At 40.9% G+C, this 23,853-nt stretch overlaps 1 protein-coding gene across 1 annotated transcript in view; it reads left to right on the top strand.

Moving 5' to 3' along the window:
- The window catches only part of ntng1a (netrin g1a), a 73,487-nt gene extending 55,168 nt beyond the window's left edge, over positions 1–18,319 (top strand). Inside the window, exons 4-10 of the mRNA XM_068748075.1 lie at positions 3,868–3,894; positions 7,642–7,686; positions 8,702–8,756; positions 9,117–9,121; positions 10,433–10,600; positions 12,912–13,046; positions 18,069–18,319. Of these exons, the coding sequence (XP_068604176.1) occupies positions 3,868–3,894; positions 7,642–7,686; positions 8,702–8,756; positions 9,117–9,121; positions 10,433–10,600; positions 12,912–13,046; positions 18,069–18,319 (686 nt within the window). The remainder of the gene's footprint in view (positions 1–3,867; positions 3,895–7,641; positions 7,687–8,701; positions 8,757–9,116; positions 9,122–10,432; positions 10,601–12,911; positions 13,047–18,068) is intronic.
- The last annotated feature ends 5,534 nt before the right edge of the window (positions 18,320–23,853 follow it).

The following is a 23,853-nucleotide window of genomic DNA, read 5'->3' as shown; positions in this document are numbered from 1 at the left end:
TTGTATTTCTCTGAAAGCTGTTTAATTTGCTCAAACGTATAATAATGTATTTGAATGTTAATTATTGTCTTTAAATGGTCTGATCAGTGTCATTTGACAAGGAAGAACACATTTAGTGTGAGTCTGATTCAAATGTGAAAACAGTGGGGGCTGAGACATACTGCTCTCTGTAAAATGCATCCGATTCAGGCTGAATGTTTATTCTGCGCACACATGGTTTCAAATCCAACCCCCCCCACCACGCCCCGTTACCCACTCATTTATGCTTTGTCATTCTTTATGGCCATTTGAATTTCCCTTTTATCCTCATTCTCCTTTTTCTCCATTGCCTGCTGTTCTTCCCCTCCACCTTTTTATTCCCCGTCTTCCTCCACCTCTAGCTCTTCTTGCTGTATCTCTTGGTTTTGTTTCATGCTTGCATCCCCCCCCCCCCCCACCACCACCCCCAGAGACCAAGCTTGTTTACTCTTCCACACCTTGGCTCTGTGCAGCTGTGACGGTAATCTTTCTTTCAAATATTTGTTTCTTCCATCTCGAGAATCTTTTGCATTTCTTTTTTAACCGCTTCCCACATTGCCGCTGCCGCTATCCCCACCCTGAAATCTTAAACTGTGCTTCTTCCACCTTGGCTCCTGGGCACTTTAAGATGTGCCACCTTCAATTCACATCTACACATTGTGAGCGCGGGAGCAAGCGAGCCCAGAACTCCAGCAAGGCAGGCCATAATTTTTCTCCTGAGGAATTCAATCAAGGCTCCGTGCTTGTGTTTTTGGACTGCCAACCAGTTAGCAATACCTGTCAACATCACTGGATTCCATGCAGGCAAAGAGCGCCAGATAATGATGGATTGCTATAGAATGGTGGCAGCCAGGGAAAGTAATTACCAACTTTGCCTGCAGTGGAAATCCAGCAGATAAGCCCCTTTCCTTAGCAGTCCAGGTAGCGCCAAAGTAAACAGGTGAGACACACTGAGGGTCGAAGCAGAATGGATACTGACAGAAACAATGTAATGACACCCACAGTCCTACATACAAACACACACGACCCAACTCCACACTAAACAACAGAAATGTGCTCGCGGCAGCAAATTCTAGAAACCATGAGGCCAATTTGATGTCCTTTTTTTCCAGTATGTATGCCAAAGATTCAAAGCCAGCAATGTGACAACACTGTGTTGTTGTTTTATGATAATCCATTAGCAAGGTTGCAGTTACGGTCTTGGATGGGTGACAACATAACTGGAACCGAACCAATGGATGAACAGCAAGCACTGGGATTTGTAACCAAACAGCCCTGCGAAATGAGAGTTATTATAAATCAGTTGATGCCCCGCATGAGTTTGCATATTTGTGTGTGTTAGTGTGTTTGTCCTCTCACACGTGCTGACCACACAGATCATGTTCAGTGAATCGCACACACCTCCGAGATCATGTTCCTCACCCAGCGACTCGCAAACGACGATCCCTGCACAGCTCATAAAAATCAATGGAGCACACCGTCAACATAAGCAGCTCCTAATGCTCTTCCTGTGCGATAGGACAGAACTAGATTGCAGTAGTGATCTGTGATGGCGGGGCCAGCCAGGTTAAGGGGATTGGAAATGTTGGTGATTGGAAATTAATTGAATGACCTGACATAGGATCCTGGACATCTGCTGGAAACCCACAGGTTGTTCATGAAGCGACGAATAATTACAGAGGTAGGCCAACGGTGTTCCAAGGCCTGTGCTGCCGGAAAAGGTTGTTGGGCCTCAAACTAGACAAATTAAGAGTTTGAAGTAATTTCACCTTAAATTATGCTATATTAAAGGGAACATGAATATGTTATAAACAGAGGGAGTGTATTAGAGATAATAAACCAAATAATGTTTATGTAAATGCTACTTCATGGGCAATGCCTTGTTATAAGCCATAATATAAGTCTACTTTTTTGTAATATACATAGCTTTGAATGAAAGGAGAGCACTCCACTGACACAGCATTACTGCTGTCTGTATTAATCCTAGAATAAATAATGCATTTATAATGTTATTTTAACATTTATGCTCGTCATCTGGAACAGTTTATGATCTCACCTCATATTAGAACTTTGCTTCTACTTTAGAATAGGTAATTTTGCTGTAGAAATCATGAGCATCAGCATAGGGTTGATACCTTAGCAATTTAATCAATTTACACATTTATCGACACAAAAAGAAATCCTGGCTCATTCTACAGTTATGTAAAGGGTTTTTCTTTCTCCTTTTTCCTGACAAAAGCCAAATTCTCTTCTGAAGGAGGTGGAGGTAAAGGTAAAGTGTGTCTCCAGTCACAAAAATACGTATTGCAATGTCACACTCTGCCGGTACTGCTGAATCAAACTGCCCTTTGTGAATTATGATTCTGAATGCCCTTGCACTTGTACTTCGGTCTCCTGGTTAGCATCTGCCCAGCCTCTCGAGGTTTGACATCCATTACCGTCTGCCTCCATATGCCAGCACAGCCTCCTGCACTTCACAGCTCCCAGACAGGTCACAGATTTTGGCTTCTAAATACAGCTTCTAGGCAAGGATCAGAGGGAAAGTGATTGAATGACGGGAGTTTGATCAAAGTCCAGGTACACAAACACGCGCGGACACAGTCAGGAAATCCTCATGTCTCCCCAGAGTGCTTTGAGATATTTCGTGACGCGGCTCCATTAGATGAAAGGTCCAGACCGAAAATCCTGCACAGATGCCTCCTTGGCTCCTGAGCTTCGTTCGATGTAGGTGATCGTGGCAGTAAAGATTTGAGCGAGCGAGGAAGAAGGCATGGTTTTTGTTTTACTTCTCTTGTTGACGTGGGCTCATTTCGACTGTTGCCCAGCATGCATCCTCTCCCCACGGCAAGGGTGTTTTTTTTCGATTTTGTGGGCCGACTGCCTTATTGAGGTCAGGGGGTAGAGAGAAAGGGAGTGTGGGCCTCTGTTCAAGTGGAAGAATAGAAGAAGTGTTGCCCTGAAAGCAAATTACTCTAGAAATGATTGCCAACAAAAATATTATAATAAATAAAAAATAGTTTGTTTTCCTTTGAAGATTTTTTTTCAATATATTTTTAATGTGTTTGACATTCATAGTCCTAATTAAGAACAGAAAGTGTGTGATTAGCTGGGATGTCAAAATGATCTTCTGTGCGAACCGATGGGCGTCTCCATGTCCTCGGATTGATAGTATCCTAGTGTGGCAGAGATCTGGTCACCATGGGAATGAGACAGGATGAATGATCTGCTCAGTTGCTGTCTGGCACAAGGAATGCATGATGGAGGGATGGACAGGAAGGCAGCAGGATAAGACATGTCCTCTGATGTTAGAGGCAGAGTTTGCTATCTATGGAGTCCTTTGATATTGTGTGTATGTGTGTGCGTGCGTGTGCGTGTGTGCATGAGAATTCTGTCTTGTGTCTTTGGCAAACACATTTGAAAGACTGACATGCAGAGAAGCATCTGCAACTTTTAAAACTTTAAAATAATAAAAATAGACGAGTGTCTAACCGTCATGTCTGCTGAGAGTGTTCACGGTGATTTTCTGCAGAGGGCAAAAGTGACGTTTTCTACCACTACCAACAAAAAAACAGACAACAAAAGCAAAATGAATGAATGCAGCAAAGAAATCCAAGAAATGTGAGGCGAAACATATCGCAGACCACACTTTAAAGCCATGATAAAGACATTGTGCATCAGTGTAAATGCCAAAGTATCTGAATATGTGTCAGGTGTGTCTCAATATAGTGAATCGCGATTGCTTGGGTATGAACTCTGTCAACTAACAATACTCTGCCAGCTCCAGGAAGAAATGCTGTCCCATGAAATTCTCTGCTTCATTTCAAGATGTCTTTTCTTTCCTTCTTGCAGGTATTCCTAGTAACATTGGTCCTGTTAGTAAGTAAACCTTTACAAAATAACTAAATGTTTGATGCATTGCTTTGCCTATCCTGTCGCCCCTTCACCATGCAACCCCAACCTTGGTGCCAAGTGTTCATTTCTGATCCAAAATGTGCCATGAATGATAGCTCAACCACCAACCATTTGTTGGCGGGAATGTTGGCAGACGCATTATCGATTACTTTATCGACTCAACCAAATAACACTTGCCTGGTTCTGCATAGAATGCCATTTGTTTTCCTCTCTGTATATCTCACACACGCTCTCTCTCTCACTCTGTCCTATGCATTATAAATAAATGGCATCTAGACTTTATTAAAGTGCCAAGACCTCTCTGGCAGTATAAAGTCACAGGAGGTCATTTTAATATAAGGCGCATGCACCTCAGCTGGTATTATCTTCGTCAACCAGTAGCGCCTCAGGAGGGGGGGAAGAAAAGAGGTGCCATGTCTCAAGTTACTGCTGGCTGGAAGGCTGTTTGATGCAGGAACCATAAGACTGGTGCTGAACAAGCCAAAGCGCATTCACAGCCTGGTTCAGTCCATCTGTTTTCTCATTGCCCCCCCGCTCACACTGAGTATCCTCTATTCCTCTATTCCAGCATTAATGATCAAATTCTCCCTTCCTGTGTTATTCTGGACCCAGGAAGGTTGGCGTGCATGTTTTTGACAAACAAAATGATGGACTTAAGTAAATAAAGAAAACAGCATAAATTAAAACTGTGATCTGCAGCTGTAATGCTATTGGCTCTCTTGTTAGATGAAGATGCTGGACCTCCGGTATGTGCTAAGGTAAGACATCGGACCCAAAGTAATAAAATATGTCACTTCATATTCTTTTAATACACAAGTGTCATGAAAACAAATTATTCACACTACGGGGAACGTAGCTAAGTGGCACACAGCTACCATTTATTCATAAAATAGTAAAATAAATACAGGCATTGCCAAAGTATTTATTCCATTCAGGCTGAAATGAGTCAGGGCACTGCTATTTTGCATGTTGGCCCATTTGAAAGGCTCTGGTTCAGAAAATGGTTGGATCACCGACCACTCATTATAATGTCACTGTGACATGAAAAAGCGTCTGTTCTTCCCAAATTTCACTCAGAGCACTGAGTGAACAATATCTGAACTATTCTGAGAGGCGCTAGGGCCGTCACTGTGGCTCTTTTGAGTGGGTCACCCATCGCCCCTATAAATGAAAGAGTTGCTTGTTTTAGCTGTGTCCATCTGTCTTCATCATAACAGAAACAGAAGGACCATTTGTGGAAGGGGACTGGCCAGAAAAACGAGCTGTTCCTTTAGCTTTTCAGTTAATGTCAGTCTCTCACAATGTCACCGCCACCCTGCCAAAAGCCAGAGAAAAGCCTCCATGTGGACATGAAAAGTAAGGGACACGTGGGTGACACATGCACACTTACCATCATGAAAGAACTAAAACAATAATTTGAAATCCTCCAAATCATGTAGTGAGACACGGGGCAGATTTTCCTCGGGTGGTTTTCAATCAGAAGTAGCTCATCGCTGCTTGCAAAGTCCGATGCTACGAGTCAGAAATGGACATGTGGCTCCAAACCAACCCCTCCCTCTGACTAATCCTGTCTTATTTACCTCCTTTATTCCCTAGAAATGATGCTTCCTTTCCATGCATGGCCTGAAGAGAGCAAGTGTGTGCTTGCATGCTCTTTGTACACGCTGTATGTACATGCAAACATATTTACACCAGAGCTCTCCGCCCCATCCTAATGCTAGGCCAGAGCATGTCCAAAGGCTGTCCTCAATCTTTTGGGGAGAGAGTGTGCATGCTGACGAGTGTGCGGATAAGTGTGCGTGAGTGTGTGCGAAGGGCTAGGTGATGTAGAAAGCACGCTCTGACAAACTAAAGGCTTTACTTCTCACACACACATTGACTCACAGGTACTTGGAGTTCTTGCGAATGCCGGTCTCGTCACAGCAGCACCCCCACAGAACCCAACGCAGAGCTTAGAGCCAAAGACCGAGAGGATAAGGTTCTGCTCAGCGCTAAACTAATTCCATGTCTGCGTGATTTATACAGTAGAAATAGAGTAGATAAAAATGGTTAGGCCGTACTTTAGCTTACTAAATGGACTAGAAGGAAAATGATTGGCGAGGGGGGGGGGCAGCACACTTTTCATGTTGTTGTTTGAAGGTAATTGAATTCCTTATTGACTTTTTCACAATTCAATTTCAAGTCTATTAAGCCAGGCAGCGCTGCCTAATGTGGACCATTAAAATGAAATTAATATTTTAAAAACAATTCCGGCTGTGCAAGAATGGATCTCATTATGCCTATGGCATTGATTAAAATCCGTCACCACTCATTTAGCTCGCTTTACCTGAATATTCCCCATAACAAAGTAATTAATGGAACCCAGATGTGTGCTACGGGCTGTCTGTTGCCAATGCAGCGTAATTAAAATTAAAGTTACTAACAATTTGTCATTTAAGATCTGGACAATGATCTTTGCTGATAGTTTTATTTTGTGGTAGAATATTTTATATTGTAAGTCATGTTGTCTCTTCAGCTTCACCAGATATTCAATGGATATAAACTCCAAAAAATAAAACACCACTTTGGAATTTCTAAGATATTAAAACCTGCATTTGAGTGTTGTGCCCTATTTGTTAAGCGCTTTATTTGATTTAATCTGTCAGATTCAAAAAGAGTCTCTCATCGAGTGACTCAAACTCCCCTCGGATGCGTTCCTCTCATCACTGATGCCAGGAAATCAATTGTGAAACATTTTTTTTCTGGGACATTACAAAGAGAAGGTTGAGATAAGCGATACTGAATGAGAGTCTTTTGTCAAGCGGTTTTCAAACTAATAACTGATCATGATAAGGGGGTTCAAAGTAATCGTCACGCACAGAGCTAATGGAATATTTAAAGGTTTGAAATAATCATCGCATCATAGAAAAAGTCAACACGCCCTATCCTCTATTCACACATGGTTAGGGTAAAGGGCTTCTCGCCAAGACACCGCTGGACGCTAATTATTCAACATCGCATGATTCATGACGGCTCTAACCAAAGGACAGGAAGATCAGGTGAAGAGATGAAGGAAAGATATCCGTGTTCCTCCCTTCACTTGAGTCTTCTCCATTTTCAACCGCAAATATTTATCTGACGCGGAAATGCCGACTTGCGTGTAATTATGAGGTTATGCTGCCCGCGACAGTCCGTCACTCCCAACAAGGCCCAACACCTGCCATTATTTATTCATTGTTATTCTTCCTCCGGAAATACACTGTAATTAGATATCGATTGCATAGTCGATGTGATGAATCGAAGTACGGTACCCCCACCCCCCCCCACTTCTTTTAATTTGATATATGCAGTTTAGACTTGCTTGTATTGATCATGACGTTAATACTAACCTTGAGATGCTTTTATGTTTTGGTTTCTTCAATTTTCCACTCATTGCCATAAACATACACATGATGGTAGTCACACAAAAACAAATACGTACAACATCTCTAATGTCCCCAATGGGTCCGTGGATGCATCCTCTTTGCTCATCCATGTCAGGCCTGCCCGATTGTACTTGCTGTTTTTTGGTTTTTTACAGATTTAAGTCAAACTGGACATGTTTGTGTCTCCAGCTTTGTGTGTACAATACCACAAAGTTCACCCGTCCACCCCCCCCCCCCCTAGATTATCTGTAAAGTGCATCACACAACTGCACATGAATAACTCCTGGTTTCTCTCAATTGCACGCAGTTCGGCAGAATGTCTCGTCCCTAGGTGTCGCTAACCGAAAAGAAGGTAGGCATCTAAGAATACACAATTTAACCTTTTTTTTTTTTTTTGCAAATTTATTTTTCCTTGAGGTGTTTATAAAATGAGAAAAATGATTATTTGGTAGCCAAGGGTTTACGGGTAGTTTCTCCCACTTTTTCCAAATCCCAGCTCTGCTTGTCTTGCTAATGATAAAGGGTTTTGGCTCTTTCACTGGAGGCTTGTGTATTCATGAGACACTCTCATGTTGCAGCACATTATCCTTTCAAACACCCAATGTGTACGCTGCACATTTATACATACACTTGATTTTAATTTGACGCAGAGCTTTCAGGGATTCTCGGTCCCATCTTAGCACATCAGAAGCAAAAAAAGCAGAATATGTTTCGTGGTGGTTTTTATATGCAGATTGGCATTAGGCTCATCTCTGCTTAATCCGTGGCGCAGCCACCTCGCAAGCATCTAGCATTCAACCATTCAGCTCTGTGTTTCTATGGCTGCAGCCAAGCGCGCAGAGTGTACGGATCAGAGGCTTATGTCACCTAGCACAATAGCAGTTGGTTGGGCGTCTTATTTCTTCTCCCATTTTTTTTTGTTTTATGAGTGGAAACGAGTCACATGATTGATGTGTTTATTGCTGGCCACAGACGCTTAGAAATTTAGAAGGTGAAAAGTGTTGACAGGGCTCCATTGAGGTGAAGAGTAGTTTGTGAGGGGATAGCTTCTGTCTGCGGAAACACACACACAATGAAGCAAAGCGCTTGGTAGTGAAATGAAGCATGAAAGACAGACCATAATATTAGGATTGTTAACCATCTCAGGCACGTGGAACAGATGCTGCTACATGCAGCCAACCTCACTCCTTATGTCACTCCTTATTTCCCAGTGCCATCATTCATTATTATTGCATTTGTTTTGTTCCTTTTTTCTGCTACATTTGTTATCATGCATGCTTTTATTGTTTGATATCACACCTTTATTTATTTATTTTTATCTCAATATCATGTTTTTGTGTCATATGTTTCTTCTAATTTGTATGTAGTAGCTCCTCAGGTTGCATTGTCCACTTGCCCTTCTGTCCACGTTACAAACAGCAAGTGACTGTTTGTAACAGTCGCTTGCTGTTTGTACAGTGAAACTCTGACGGGTTTCACTGTAAAAAACACGCAGAAGATTTCTTTGTCTATGGAACTGTTTCCAAAACGCTGTAAATGTCCCTTGGAATCAAATCTTTTAAGTGCAAATAAAGTGGGTGTTTGAGACAACAACTATTTTTAGAGATCATGTTTCCAAGACGAGAGACTTTTTATTCCCCATTCGTGCATGATTTATGACCTTAGCCTATTTCTGAAAAGAGGAGATTATTTGTCTTCTGAGACTACGTCTGCAAGTCTGAGGTATATAATATAAAATAACTCACTGCATGCTTAGACAAGATTTTCCACTATAGGTGAAAGGCAGGGTGGACAAAACTTGCTGCTCCTTCATTGTCAAACCTCGTCGGGTTGTTAGTGGCGGAAGAGAAAGACCCCAATAGAGATCTTTAATAACTACTTTCCCTTGGACTAAAGCCCCTCCACCACCAGTCTGGATCAGTAAGTGGGTTTTCTGCCCGAGCACCTGCTGTTGAGTCTGAAGTGTCACATCTGTCTATACCGTGGCGCGTGATGTTGGTGGGTGTTTGGAGTGGGAGCCCAGAGCCACCAGCCCCACCCCATGAGTCTTGTTTAGTGGACATAATAACTTGCTTTATTAACTGTATCAGTAAGGTATTAATCAGCGCCATTACAAATATTATTGATTGTATTATCTACAGCAAATCGGTGTTTGGGTAGTCTGTTAGAAAATCAGTTTTAAATTGTAAAACTACAACTGAAAATAAATATAAAATAATTATTTGTATGTTAAAATCTGTCACCAGCTGCCCTGAAATCCAAAGGTTATTTGAAAGACATTACTCACACCATGGAAGCTGAAATCTGTACTGTAGCCTCTAAGATATAGAGAGTTGGGGTGCGCTGCCGCCACCTGAGGAAGTCTTCACAATCTCAAATGCCCTTTAATGGATACGTGGACACGCTCTATGAGATGTAGCCGGGTCATTTGTGGTTGCTTTGTTTTTTTTTTATTAAACCAATCTCCATCTTATTGTTCGTGGACGAAGAAACATCAGGCGCGATGGGGCGACAGTGATCATTTTCTTTTGAAGGATTCTTGTACTTAGGGCTCATCGTGTATTTCTTTAGAAAAGGCTGTGATACGAAGTATCATTAAAGGTTCCATCCCATCACCTCAAACCAGATTGACCATGACATTTAAGAGATTCAAATGACAAAACAACCCCCTCAGACACATTTGCCTGCTTTACGCTGTGTGGTGATTGTGTCTCTGTGCCATCATCTTGGAGTCTTCCTCACCTCATGTTCTGGTGTGCTTGAAGTGATCTCTTTGACGCCGTGCTTTTTATGTGTGGTGTTTTGTTTTTCCTTTCTTTTTATCCTAACTCTGGCTGTGCCCACGCCAGACTAATACAGATTTAGCCTCCTTTTAATGACCTCCCCATCCACCTCCCTCTCCCCCCTCACAACGCAGTCTCCTTGTTTAATCTCGCATGCCGTGGCGCTTCGCTCAAATTCTTGCTAACCTGTCCGCCGTAGCACTCACAGCAAGTAACAATTCCAATACTCCCTACGGCGTCGCTCTCTCTCTCTCTCTCTTTCTACCTCTCTCTTTCTCTGCTGTCCTCCCCTGACACTTCCTCTTTTATTGCAAGACTGCGAATGCTTCGGCCACTCCAACCGATGCAGCTACATCGAGCTGCTAAACACCGTCATTTGCGTGAGCTGTAAGCACAACACTAGAGGCCAGCACTGCCAACTATGCAAGCTGGGCTACTACCGCAATGCCTCGGCAGAACTGGACGATGAAAATGTGTGCATAGGTTAGTCCCCCCCCACCCCACCCTGCTTCCACCCAAACACCTCACTTCATCTAAATGTCACCAGGGAACGGGTCACCTTTCACTCCCCTACTCCGTTTCATCTTCTGAACACCTTCCTGCCGCCATGTCTTTTTGTAATCTCCAAATCTTCCTGTTTGTTTCTCCTGCTTTCACACAACCTTTCCTGTCAGAATGAATGGCTCATGGAGGATAATAGTCACTAACTTCTATGACTTTTAACGTCTGCAGGCAGGCTTTTGTTGAGCCCGTACAGGTAGATTCCAGCTGCAAGCTTGTGTTTATTGATGTAGAGAGTTATAGTTGTTTGTAGCCGCAGCCTTGTATCTGAGGACTAAACTGCTCCAAGCATTAATTTATAGAATTATCTAATATGCATGAGCGCATACTAATCGAACACCTGAAATGTGAAAATGAATAGTCTGATAAATGAGCAAAAGCTTTGATTTTCGCCTATTTGTTGTTGTGATGCTCAGTGCCAGGTTTTCTGCTCCCTTGCCATACTGAAAAGTCTTGTTCAACATTTTCAGAATTCTACTCAGAGGAAGGCGAGAAAATATCCTACCTCTGTAGGGTAAAGAAGGTATAAGGGCTGGAAGTAGAGGGAACAGCTGACCTGGCAACCTTTACAAAGTCTGCACTAGCACCTCTCATAGATCTCTAATTAAAAAGTGAGATTTGATTTTGAGTAAAAATACAAATGTTTTCATGAGGTTATGTGCAGGACCATTTTATTGGATTATTGTTGTCCCCTCAATGTTGCCATGGAGTCAGGCAAGCTGTTTACAGATGTTTACAATCTTAATGCTCTGCAAAGCTGTCTTCTAGCTCAAGCTACCTAAAAATGTCAAACTTATCCAAATCTTGGCAAGAAAGTTAATTCCTTTTACGAATATCAATCTTTAAATGTCCACATCACGTGTAAGAAACTCATGTTTTGGTTTTCTATTTACTACTGTACGAATTTTTAAATCACGTTTCTTGCAGCACTTTGATAGTTAAAACTAAATGGACATAAAAAATTTAATGTAGGGCTTTGGCTGTTTTGTCTGTGACCTTTACGCAAGACATTCACATTCTGTGTAAAAGTGTGTGAAAACTGCATTTCACATGGTTCCTAAAGGCGGCCGTTTGGCTCCCTATTGGATTGTTTAGCTCGCATGTGTGACTTCACAGCACTCAGTGGCAGGTGCATTCGTGAGTCCTGAGGCGGGGAGTCTGACAAGCAACACGAGTTCCTTGAGAAATGTCGCATTGGAGTCACACTGCCAGCCGGAAGTGCCACGCAAATGCATATGTCTTATACATGAAATGGCCTCGGGAGTAGCAGCTGAAAACCGTCAAAAGGAGTTAAGAGTCACTGAGGCGTTGGTTTCTGCAAAGCCCAACGTCAAGCTGCCTCTCTCTTACTGACCAACCCCCCGCCGTTTGTCACTTGCCGTCACCTCTCGCCTCCTGCCTGACCCCCGGATGTCACTGGAGTGCAGCCGCGTGCAGCGAGCACGTGCCACAGAAGGTGCAACGTGATGGTCAGTTGCTGTCAAAATAAGTGTCACTTTGACTGCAGAGCCGCTGTGGAAAGCTGGAAGGTCATTTAAGCACAGGACAGCGGGAGCTTGCAGATTGCTTTACGCAGAGAGGGCAGCATATTTCGACTCCAAGTGTGGCCGATGATGTAATCTGCTAATGATAAAGAGGCATCTAAATATTGGGTCCAAATTCTAAGGCATTAGAAAGTGCTTGGTACATCATGAGAAAGGCAGAGAGCATTAGAAAGCACATTACAGCAATGCCCATTTCAATGTACTCTGTAATGCCATTCCTCGAAAACCTTAACTCACTCTTTGTCTTTACGCCGTTTCCCATCCGATACCTGCTCATCCCATTTCTTCATTTTCCATCCTCTGTCGCTACTTGAATGAATGACTCAAAAAACAAACAAACGCATGTGCAGAGTCGATTCAACTTTAACCAGTGCTACCGATAATGCTTGGCCTATCTGCTCATTGCATGTTATGTATCGCAGTAAAAAAAATAAATGTTATAGTATTTACAAATATATGCTATAAGGAATACAATGTCTTCATGCATCAATGATCAACTTCACTCTCTTCTCATTCTCTCTCCATTACAGTTGAAATGGCTGCATTTCTATTCACATTTTAGTTTTTACTTGTAAAAAGTAATCAGGCTATTATATGAGCTTAAGGAGTGTGGTCCTCGCCACGCCAGGAAGTCAAAGCACCACTCTGTCTCCAGCCTGTGTGTGTTTTTGTGTCTTGTTTTTTTCCAGACTGTTATTGTAATCCCTTTGGCTCAGTCAGTGATCGCTGTAATGGCACAGGATTTTGTATTTGTAAGGAGGGCACTACGGGGCCTAAGTGTCAGGAGTGTCTACCCGGCTATTTGTGGGACAATGGCTGCAAATGTAAGTAGAACCGCGAACCTCTTCCACAGCTTCCGTCTGCCGCCCCCTCCCCGTTCCTCTTCGCAGTCTTTTCTGATTCGTTTCTTTCTGTGTGATTTCTGAGCTCTGGCTGGAGGAATGGGATGCACAGACGCAGAGCTGCTCAGCTGCCTTAACAAATGAGAGAACCTGAGCTAACCCGATACATTTGATTCACCAGCTTAACCTGCATTTCACGCTTGAAGCTGTAATGTAAACTATGTAATTTCAGCGGGTTCTCCCCACACGGCTCAAATAGAGAAAGGGCAACGGCATGGCAGGATGCAGCAACTGCTCAGTAACTCGGTTATCCAGTCATGTTGCACAGCAACAAAACAACAGCTGAGCCAATATTGACTGTTTGACAGGCCGCCTGTGAACTGTTTGAATTGCCATCACCCCTCTCACAAGTCAACAGCAGGACAATGTCATCTAAAGAGAACATAGGTCATTTTTATTTCCAGACTATTTATTACATTCAGATGTTAGTGTATGTTTAGCATTTTTTAAACTTATAATATGTAGATGATTTGTCTGCTTTTATTTGACTTTCTTGCTTATAGGTCCTGCATGCATAACCTATAACCGTAAAAAACAGAGCTGAAAAACTATGACCCGTCTTTGTAGAAAACATTTTTCTTTATTTATATAGTGCCTTTGAAAACAAAAACAATGGTTCACAAAGTCGTTTGACAGAAAAGGCAGGAAATGTGACAATTGTGACAAAAAAAAAGCGAAGCCATACAACCAAACAATATTTGAAACTGAAGAATTAAAATAAAAAAACACAGCGGGTGTTATAAGATCAAGATAATGGTCAATGAATAGAGAAGAGAATGGATATGGTGACAAAATAAAAGCAAATCAATGCAACAAAGTAATAAATAATAGACAAAGTGAAGACAGCCAAAGGTAATAAAAAAGATAATAAAAAAAAGGATGACACCACATCCCGAGGGGTAAAATCACAGAACACCACCGACACAAAGCGGTAAAAGGATTTTTATTTTTTTTAGCTTTATGAGAATCAGGCAGAATCAAAGAACAATTAAAAGAGAATGAAGAAGCAATTAAAAATAAAATTATACCTTAGTCTGACAACAAGCTTATAAACAAACAAATTCAAGATATAAAGCATAGCATCCCACAGGCTAGTTAAAAAGAAATGGGGAAATTAATACAATAAATAAATACTTACTACATCACGCGTGCAATTTTCTGACTACCACTAATCAGCATCAGTCATCTCAATTGAATGATTCATTTCCAGTCCTCTCTTTCCTCCTTTGGTGTCAGGTGTTATCCATTGTTATATTTGTTAGAACGTCGACAATTACTGTAAAACTGTGATGTGTGAAGAATAACTGATCCTGAAATATTCTCTGTTCGACTCATGATGCCTGTGAAGGGGACCAGTCATACAAAAACAACCAAATTACATTTGTGATCAATGTAAGAAACATACGTCTAAACAAGTGTCAGCACATAATTATAGTGTAACATAGAAAGAAAAATACAACATCATGAAGGTATCATTTAAGGAAATTATAAAGAACATTTTTGATTCATCTTTAATTTGGGCAAATTAGAGGTTGTGTTAACTCTAAAATAACAGGTGCTGCTGTTTGACATAGGTTCAATGACAGTCAGAATTTCACCATCACAGGGGTTAAAGAGACCCAGGAGCATCAACAATAGTCAGAATGCACTGCAGCCAAACACCTTGCTGTGCTTTCTCTGTTGCTGTTGTTTTGTAGACTGTGGTTTAATGGGCTTTAATGAAATTTAAATGAGCACATGCTGGAATAAATATCTAGAACGGTCGAATCTGACTTCACAACATCCTGAAAGCAAAGTTCACAGTACTGTATATGAAACCATCCAACCTAGTTATGTTAGAAATAATAATAAACAATGTAAATTATTTGAAACATATTGTTAAAAATATAGTCATACTTAAAAGCATTACCATCTGAATGAGAATATAATAAAGAGAAATTATTTCAGTGGGAACTCACACAGAAGTTCATTATCCTGAATGCACTTTGTCAGCATGCATGCATGTTTCTACACCAAAGGTATGGATGAAGCCAGATGTTGGTGGGACACTCATCCATTGATCTTATCATTGCATGTAGAAAATCTGCAGCATTAGGGTACCTGCTGAAATAGTGTGTATGTTGAGATGCAATTAAATGGAAATAAGTAATAAGATTTAAAAAATGAGTGGAAAAAAAAAGATTTTTTGGTGAAAGAGCTATGCAACATTGAAATATTCTAAGGGGAAAAGCACTGAACGTGAGAAGAATATGGCTTAACACTTAATCGGTGCTTCAGTCCATAAATAAGCATGTAACAACATTTAAAACATAAATAACATGTTTCCAGATCTAAGTTTTTTTTGGTTACAAAATAATTTGAAATGTATGAAGTAGTGATTAGAAAGAAAAGACAATCAAACATTCTGTGAAATGATTTATATTTTCTGAAATCCCATGAATTGCATAAGTGAGTGTTTAATTCTCACATTTCAGCAAAACGTTTCTCACAAAATCCTGAAAATTGACACAAATCTGAAATAATGGCTGCTGAAGGCGCTTCTCCTCCCCAGCTTTTCCTCTATAGCGTTAATTCTAGAACTTTTGAGTCCTGACCTTCCCTTTCTTCATCGCTGCTGCGGTATTTATGTGCATGGACCAGAGTCTATCTGCATGCAGACAGAGAATGCAATTAAAACTCAAATCTCTTGTCAAACACAGCTCAGTGCCAGAACGGCACACCTAGTTCATCCATCCCCTCTCTAAATATTATCATTCATATCAAAAGCAAACGCTACAAATCTTGTCATTTACTGCCAGCGCTGGCTGTGTTTACACGCTGGAAAATAGTTAGCGGGAGAGATTGAAGACAGATGAAGGTGCAGAGCTCTCTGAACAATTGAGCCGACCCTGATTGAGTATAAAGGCTTTCGTCGCTCATCTTTACAACGCTCATCTTTAGTGCATTAAACACATAGCACTATTACAGTTGTTTTAGAGCGACCCTGTCCCTGGAACACAAAGCAAGCAAACACAATGAAGTTTAGAGCCCTTTAATTGATGTGCCTATCTCCCCTCTCATGCGTTATAATAGCTTTAATCTCAGTGTCTCAACCCTAAATCTTTAACAAACTTCTTATTGATGCTCTTTTTAAATATCAATACTTCCGTTTCATTACGGCAGTCATTAGCATCGCCTACTTGATAGCTAAGCCTTATGCCTGCAGGGATTGGCCATTACCTGAACTTCCCTTTGAGGTCAACAAATTGCTATGCAGCACTGGACATCAAGCAGAATACATTTCCAGGCGAAGGCTAGCGATTCACCTTAATGATAAAATTTGCTTTCAGTATCTCACCCTAAATGTCCACAAGTTAACAATGTATGCTTTCCATTTCAGAAAGTGCTGAGAGGTGACTTTGCGACCAATGCCTTGGCTGTAAAAATGTTTCCTGGCTACGGGTTCAAGCTACTTTGTGGTCATGCTCTAACCATGCTTTTGGGCTGATTTTAGTTTGAAAATAAATGCTCACATAATAATCTCACATACCGGTACATTTAGAGTAACTTTAAAAGAAAAGAAATCCCTAGAATTAGACCAAAAGACATTTTTTACCTTGTAAGAAAAGTGGATGACGGTGGAATAGATGTACAAAAAGCCCCTATTATCTAGATCTCATCAAAACATCATGGAGTATTTTACTTTTTTACACATTTTGTTTGCCTAAAGACTGTTTTTCTAGCACTGGTTGTAAATTCATATATTAATGCAACATTTTAGATTATTTTTAAGTAGTTGAACTGGTCATGGAATTTATTTCAGAACTGGTATAAGAAATCGAGATTTAAACAAAGATGGAGCACAGCTGTCTCATTTGGATGTAGTTGTGCATGGTAATTGACGAGCTGTGGCCTGCAGCAAGAAACTCACTGAGCCAAACAGCAGCTCCCTCCTCTCCAACAGAACAGACGTGGCACAAATAGGACTCACTGAGTCAATGTTTCTTAACAAGCCTCCCATCAAAGACTTAGTTGGCTATTCCTGCGAGGCAGCCTGCCTTAAATCCTCGGCATTTGGAGAGAGGTCTGATATTTGTTTGCGTGATATTTACGTCCCATAGACTTCACATTTGCTCACCACGTAGATTTCAACTCCCGTAAAGGACTGAAACGGGCAGAAGTGGGCCTTGTGTTTTTCACTATTTATTTGTCTCTGTTGGTTTATTAGTTTGTGCAGCGCTACTTTGTTTGCCTCTAGCTCGCCTGACAGCTTGCCTCCGCTGGGAATAGAGTGGCCTCCGTGCCTCAGCTCTAAATATACGCCAATTTTCACCTGACGTTCAGTTGGTATAAAGTCAGTGCTCTGTGGGGAAAGCCTTTCAGGCTTCGAGGAAACTGAACATTTCTGTGCAATGATATAGCTGAAAGGACGGTGCTTCAGTCAACTAAATGGAGTGTTTAAAATGGAATGTGCTCACACTATAGGTGGATTTGTGTGTGTGTGTGTGTGTGTATTGATAAGATGTTATTTTTACACCTTCACAGTATATATGAAGCTGGTGGCCACAGTGTATAAAATGACCATTAGCAGTTAAGTAACTGTTTATTTGTTATTACTTTTTTCTTGGTGAGGAGAAATTATGAACACACCAGGAAAAAAAAAAAGTCACTGAAGTCTGCCAGAAAAAAGGTGTGGCTAAAGACACCCATGAGAGTGGTATTGATGTTCTCATCCAACTTGCGGGAAGAAAGCAAATAAGTGTGTTTCCCAAAATAGCAAAGTGTGCCTAGCATAGGAAATATCTGGAATAAAATACCACTGCCCTTGAAGGAAATCAACGATTTCTTTGATTTTGTGTATAACAAAAATGATATAGATGCATGGCAATGCACTTTAAGCAAAGTGTAAATCCTCTTGCATGTTGTATTCTCACTCCTTTCTCCTGTCTTTACATCCCATCACAGCCCGGGTGTGTGACAACGAGCTCCTGCGTTGCCAAAATGGCGGTATCTGTGTCAACAACATCCGCTGCAACTGTCCCTCGGCCTACACAGGTCTGCAGTGTGAGAAACACCGCTGCGAGTCAGAGCTAGGGGGCTGCAGGGAACCGAATTCAGGCCAGGCCCCCCTGACGCCCTCTCCCTTCACCATGCTGCTGCTACTGCTGGCCTCTGCATTGCTGAGAGAGGCCTTCTGCTGGCCCGCCGTGCTCTAGAAAGACCCATGATGTAGTGGGAGGGATAGACGTCCCACTGCCTACACCGTTACCTTCCCTTCCGCCTTTTCAAGTAATCAACCATTAAACTGAAGAACCATTATGAGCTTTCTGGAGTGTACTGTACTGAGCTTTTTCGCCACCAGACTCAATGGACTCTCGCACTGACAATAAAGGGAATGTGCCAGATCAATGAGTGCAAAACCTTTATTTAATTTCAAAGAATATATATAGAGATGATAAAAACATATATGTCTAAAAAAAAGGCCGATATTATTCACAAACCATGAACTGATCATTTGCTGAATAAGAGTAAAAGGAAAGAACAGATAGCCCCTGCCCCTTGAAGCCATACCAGGTACTCGAGCTCCTTCCCGTGTGAAAGGGGATAACTGAAGGTGCAAGACTTTTCCCCTCCCTCTCTTATTGCCACGGCAACAGCAGCTGCAACCATTCAGTTCTTGCACGAGCCAACAGTGGCCACCTATCCCCTATGGGATGCTTCTGTGAGCTAATGTTGGCCGGGTGGACTCTGAAGCAATCTCGTAGAATCTGTCCTCGCTAAGTGGCAAAGACTGGCGTTTGAAACACAACTGCTCAACAAAGCGACAGACAAAATGAGGACGAAATAGGACGCATTCTTGGCTGTCAGTGCAATGTGGATAGAAGGAAATCTTTCTGGACTGCCACTTTGCGACACATAAACCTTGCCCATGTCAATTCTCTCCCCAGCTTTCTGTCTTTCCTTCAAGCTCTATCTCTTCCTCCCTCTTGTTCATCCTTCATCCCCGTTTCATCCTCCAGCCACCGATCCCCTCGCAATGCTACCACAGACCTGTGCTTTTGTGAACGTTACTCTGTAAACCATTGTTGGTTGAAAGATTCTTTTGTCCAATGTTAGTGATGCACACGTGTAAGAAAACCTTCTCCTGTTCTCCTTTTCTCTCTTCCAAAAAGATTCTCCAATAAAGCTGTTCTATTCTTTTATCTTAGAGCCACCACGCTCGCTACAGTCTTGGTCAGAGAGTAGTTTTCACCAGAGCAGACGAGACATGAATAGAAACCATCAGTGTACTCTTTTTCTGGACAAAGCAAATGAAAAAAGATTCATGTAGGCCTTTTTTATCTTTGCCGAACTGTGACTAAAAAAAGGCAACCTTTAATGTAACTATTAATGACATCCGAATGCAAAAGCAATTGTTTGTTTCCTTTTTTTTTTTTTATTATTCACTTACTTTAATTTCATAATATTCCTTTTAGTGCAGGTAATTTTCCTTTGTATTGGCAACGTGCTGGCATCAAAGAATATCAGTTTACATATACAGTATTAATAATGTGTAATAAAATCCCACCAAAGGACATTCTAAATGTTTTGTTTTTGCTTTAACACTTGAGAATTTAAGCGAATAAAAGTTTAAAAATCGGACTGTTCATTTGTTAATCACCGGTAGGTAAATAATTTTTGAGTGCTTGAACCTTAGGTAAAACTATTAAGAAACACAGCATACATTTTCACTGCTATGCAGATGACGCACAATTATACCTGTTTATGTGCCAGGGATTTAATAATCAAATACCGTCTTTGCTTTGAACACATCAGAACAGATTCTGCTTATGTAGATTTTTCTGTCTGATTCTAAAGTCAGTGATTTAGAAATTTTACACAATTACTTGCATCTGATCCAGAGCTATCTAATCTAAATTAAATCCCCACAAGAAATACAATGTATGTTTCATTAATCTTTAGTGTATATATAATCACTATATCACTTTTAGTTACAGAAAGATAATAACCAACTTAAACAAAACCCTGTTCTCAGCTGTTGTGATTCCAACCTGGTACATTCAGTCAAAGTCACTTGTTTGTCAAGGTCCCCTACAGTGGCCCTAATTTTAACCGTGTACAGCCCAGGTGTTAATGCACCATGCTGTGTGGAGAATTAAAGCAGACTTGATGCCGCTTTGGGACAGCGCTTCATCCCAGATATCTCACCTCCAGCAGCTGTTGACTGACCCAACCAGGTAGCTTTGCTGGAAATCCTCGGAGCAACCATCGGATTCTCTACCCAGTGAAGTGCTTTGTGGTAAGACTGGTAAAGAGTGTTTAAAGGTGTGATGAGTGTGTTATGGTTTACCTCTGAATCAAATCCCAAAGGCATTTAAAAAGACAAAAAATGCCTCCGTGCATCAATGTTGTAGTTAGTCTTCATCTGTGAATTAAGGAATATGTCTGGCGTCAGATTTATAAAGGTGTGGGGGCGAAGAAAATACACCTCTGAAGCAATGATTTTTTTAGAGCTTTATCCCAGAATAATTTATGCTTTGCCCTGAATGCCAGTGAATGCATAACGTCATTGAATTCACTTCTTGTGGTCTGCGTATGAATTGATCATTGTCTACCTGTAAGCACAAATATCAATCAACCATCCAATATATCAGGATTTCAATCCACGTGTTTGTTGGTGAGCCAAAACGCCCCCCGATGTGTCTGTACACAATCCATCCATTGTTTTGTTTTGGAGTCATACTGTAGCTACTGGAAACACACTGAGATGCAAATGAGCCCACAATTCAGGGTGAGCCACTAAATCACACGGCAATCCAGACAAAAGTGTCACTTCAAAGCAGAACATGGACAATTGGAGAAGCAGTGATGGTACGGTTCAGGAATTAAATATGAATAAGTCCAATGAACAGGGAAAGGTCAAAAACATAAAGAAGTCCAAATACAGCCAAACAGTACTCACAGGGCAGCAAGTCCGAAACACAGGAAGTATAGGTTCGGTTTAAGGTGTCAGGCCACAAACACAAATATCCAATCAGAGGCTGAATTAAAGAGATCATAGTCAACAACCAAGAAACAAACGAAGGACACTGACAACACAAAAGAACACAAAACATGAACAGGAGATTTGAAGTTGCACAACAAACTGACAACCGATGGCTGGGAACTCGGAATACACAAGGAGAAGAGGCTGAGGGCACACAGGGGAAATCAATCAGGATGGGGCTGACGAGAAAGTGCAGAAATCTACAAGGAGAAAAGTGGTGAGAGACACAAGAGCAACAGAGACGACTTATCCAGGACAGGAGAAATAACCTGGTGAAACAGGTAATATTTAAAGTATGAAAAGATAAACACAACAGGGAGAAGAAATACACAACAACCTAAAGCCAAATCCACAACAAGAGGACAAATCAAAAAGAAGAGTACCACATTTATTATTTTTTGGAACAATAACCTCATTTGGTGACAATATTGTGACTTCATACAATATTTTCAAGGCTGCTGATGTCCGCCCTGCTGTCACAATAAATGACAGTTGAATCATTGGAAGAAAGGCCAAAGTCTTGGCGAGTTTAATTTTGTGTCTGTGGAGTCTGGATCATTGTATAATGGAGTGTTGATATAAAAAGCACTTGGGAATTCTTTATACTTTATTCTTGATACCTTAATACCTTCAGATCCATAAATAGAGTATTTTGGCTGTGAAATCCTTTAGTGGATGTACTTTGCAGATACAAGCAAGATAAGTTACCCACAAAGATTACAGGTTACAGCCCATCAATCATTCTCTAACCTCAAACTGTAAACACAGGGCCTAAATCAAAGCAATCATCCATTTCTTTCCATCAAAACAAAAGGGAAATAAGCTGTATTATAGAGTGGAACACACAATACAAATCAAAGACTTATTCTTCTCAGTTGTATTGACTTGTGTCTCTAAGAAATATGAAGAGTTGGTAACTGAGGACAGGCATCAATCAAATCAGTGAATTTGCATTCCTCTAAAGTCTTTTACTTGAAAAATCTGCCATCATTGTAGAATATTACAGGCATTGTTCAGATATCTTTGAACAAAAAAGATCTCTGAACATTAAATTGTTCAGATATTGTGCAATTTAATTTGTTCCCATTTTTAGGGTCAGTGATGTGTTTGTTTGATCAATACACTCATTGAACCAATAACAGACCTCATTGATCAGTTTTTTCTTCAGTAAGCACTGAGTGGCACCTCCACACTGAGACCCAACATACCATATGTTACTTAAAGGACGTTGTTGCTGCTCAGCAAGAAGTCGTCACTGAACTTGATGGAGAAAGTCTTTCCCCTTGGAAATGATCTCTTTGAGGAGGTAGGTTTTTTTTTATTCAAATACACTCTGACCCAATCCTTCTCTGTAAAGTACATTAGCAGGGTAATCGCAACTCTTAGCTAACTAATGAATGCATCCAAGGCTCCATTTTTCAAAGGGGCAGATTCCTTTGGAGACCTGGACACCTGAGAGTTTATCCTGGTGATGCGTCTTCATGGTGGTAATTAACTGTCATGCATCAAAGGTTCTTACCAAGCTGGAACGCGCGTTGTATCATTCTTTTCATGGCCAAACAGTCACTGTAGGATCACAATTTATTCTTAAAGCTATAGGTTCCTTCATTCCCATGAATACACCGATGCAACGCAAACACAAAATTACTTTGTAGGGGTTCTATTTTGATGATACTTTCACACAATATTTTTTTACGTGTCATTTTAAGTCAGCGGCCTGTAATTCAAGCATTTAAAGTACATTCAGTTTGATTTCAATTAAATGTAATAAGTTGAAATAATAAAAAATAAATATTCTATCTGTGCTCAAACTTTGCATCGGTGGTTTCGGAATGAATCGGGCATGAAAAAATGTAAATATTTATTATAGTGGCGATTTTTGAGATATTACCCTTTGTACGACAAATGATGCGGTGCACCACGATTAAGATAGCTAATTAAAGGAAACAGTTATGTATCAGTATCAGATGATCAGAGCAACTGTACATGACGTTCTAATTTTGTAAACTTAGTAAGTTAGAATTTCAAGACCAAGGAGTGGCAAAGCATTCAACCTGGACTAAGGTCTTCCTTCATCTATAAAAGTTAAAACTCCCAACTTTTCAGCACACAGCAGATGAGTTATTTAATTACGTTTGATTGCCCACTTACACAACCAGTTCCCCTCCAGAGGGGCACCATGCAGTTTTGCTTCTTCAAGGCAATGATGAAGTATGTATTCACGAGTCTGTGTGAGATCAGGACCAAACTGTCAGTATGCTGCTGCACAGCTTACGTGTCTGTTCTGTACTAAACAGAAAAATGTATGATTTTGTATTAATTACACCTGGGACTACCTGCTATTTTACATCGACATGGCTACCATTATAAAAGGTTTATGTACAGTGAGCTCATGCCCACACAGTCTTGGGAAATGGTCTCACAAAGCGAAAGTGGAGTCACCTGTGTGGGCAGAGCTCAGCAGAGCTGCATCTTTATAAAAGCTCAGATGTCATTGAACACTGACCTTATCACATTCAGCAGCACTCCAGTCTGCTTTTTACTTATTTTTATTTTTTATTGGAGCTTGATCTGAGTTTCTTCGTGTGTCTATATTCTGTGTCTAAGTGTTTTATTTGATATACTTTAATAGTTGTTACCTGAGAAATCGTTGTCATTGGAAATAGTACGACTGCTCTATATTTCCATCCTGGGGCTGCTGCC

The sequence above is a fragment of the Brachionichthys hirsutus genome, chromosome 14 (assembly GCF_040956055.1).
Source record: "Brachionichthys hirsutus isolate HB-005 chromosome 14, CSIRO-AGI_Bhir_v1, whole genome shotgun sequence".
Lineage (NCBI taxonomy): Eukaryota > Metazoa > Chordata > Actinopteri > Lophiiformes > Brachionichthyidae > Brachionichthys > Brachionichthys hirsutus.
The sequence above is the reverse complement of the archived record's forward strand: the minus strand, read 5'-3'. Positions and strand labels throughout refer to the sequence as shown.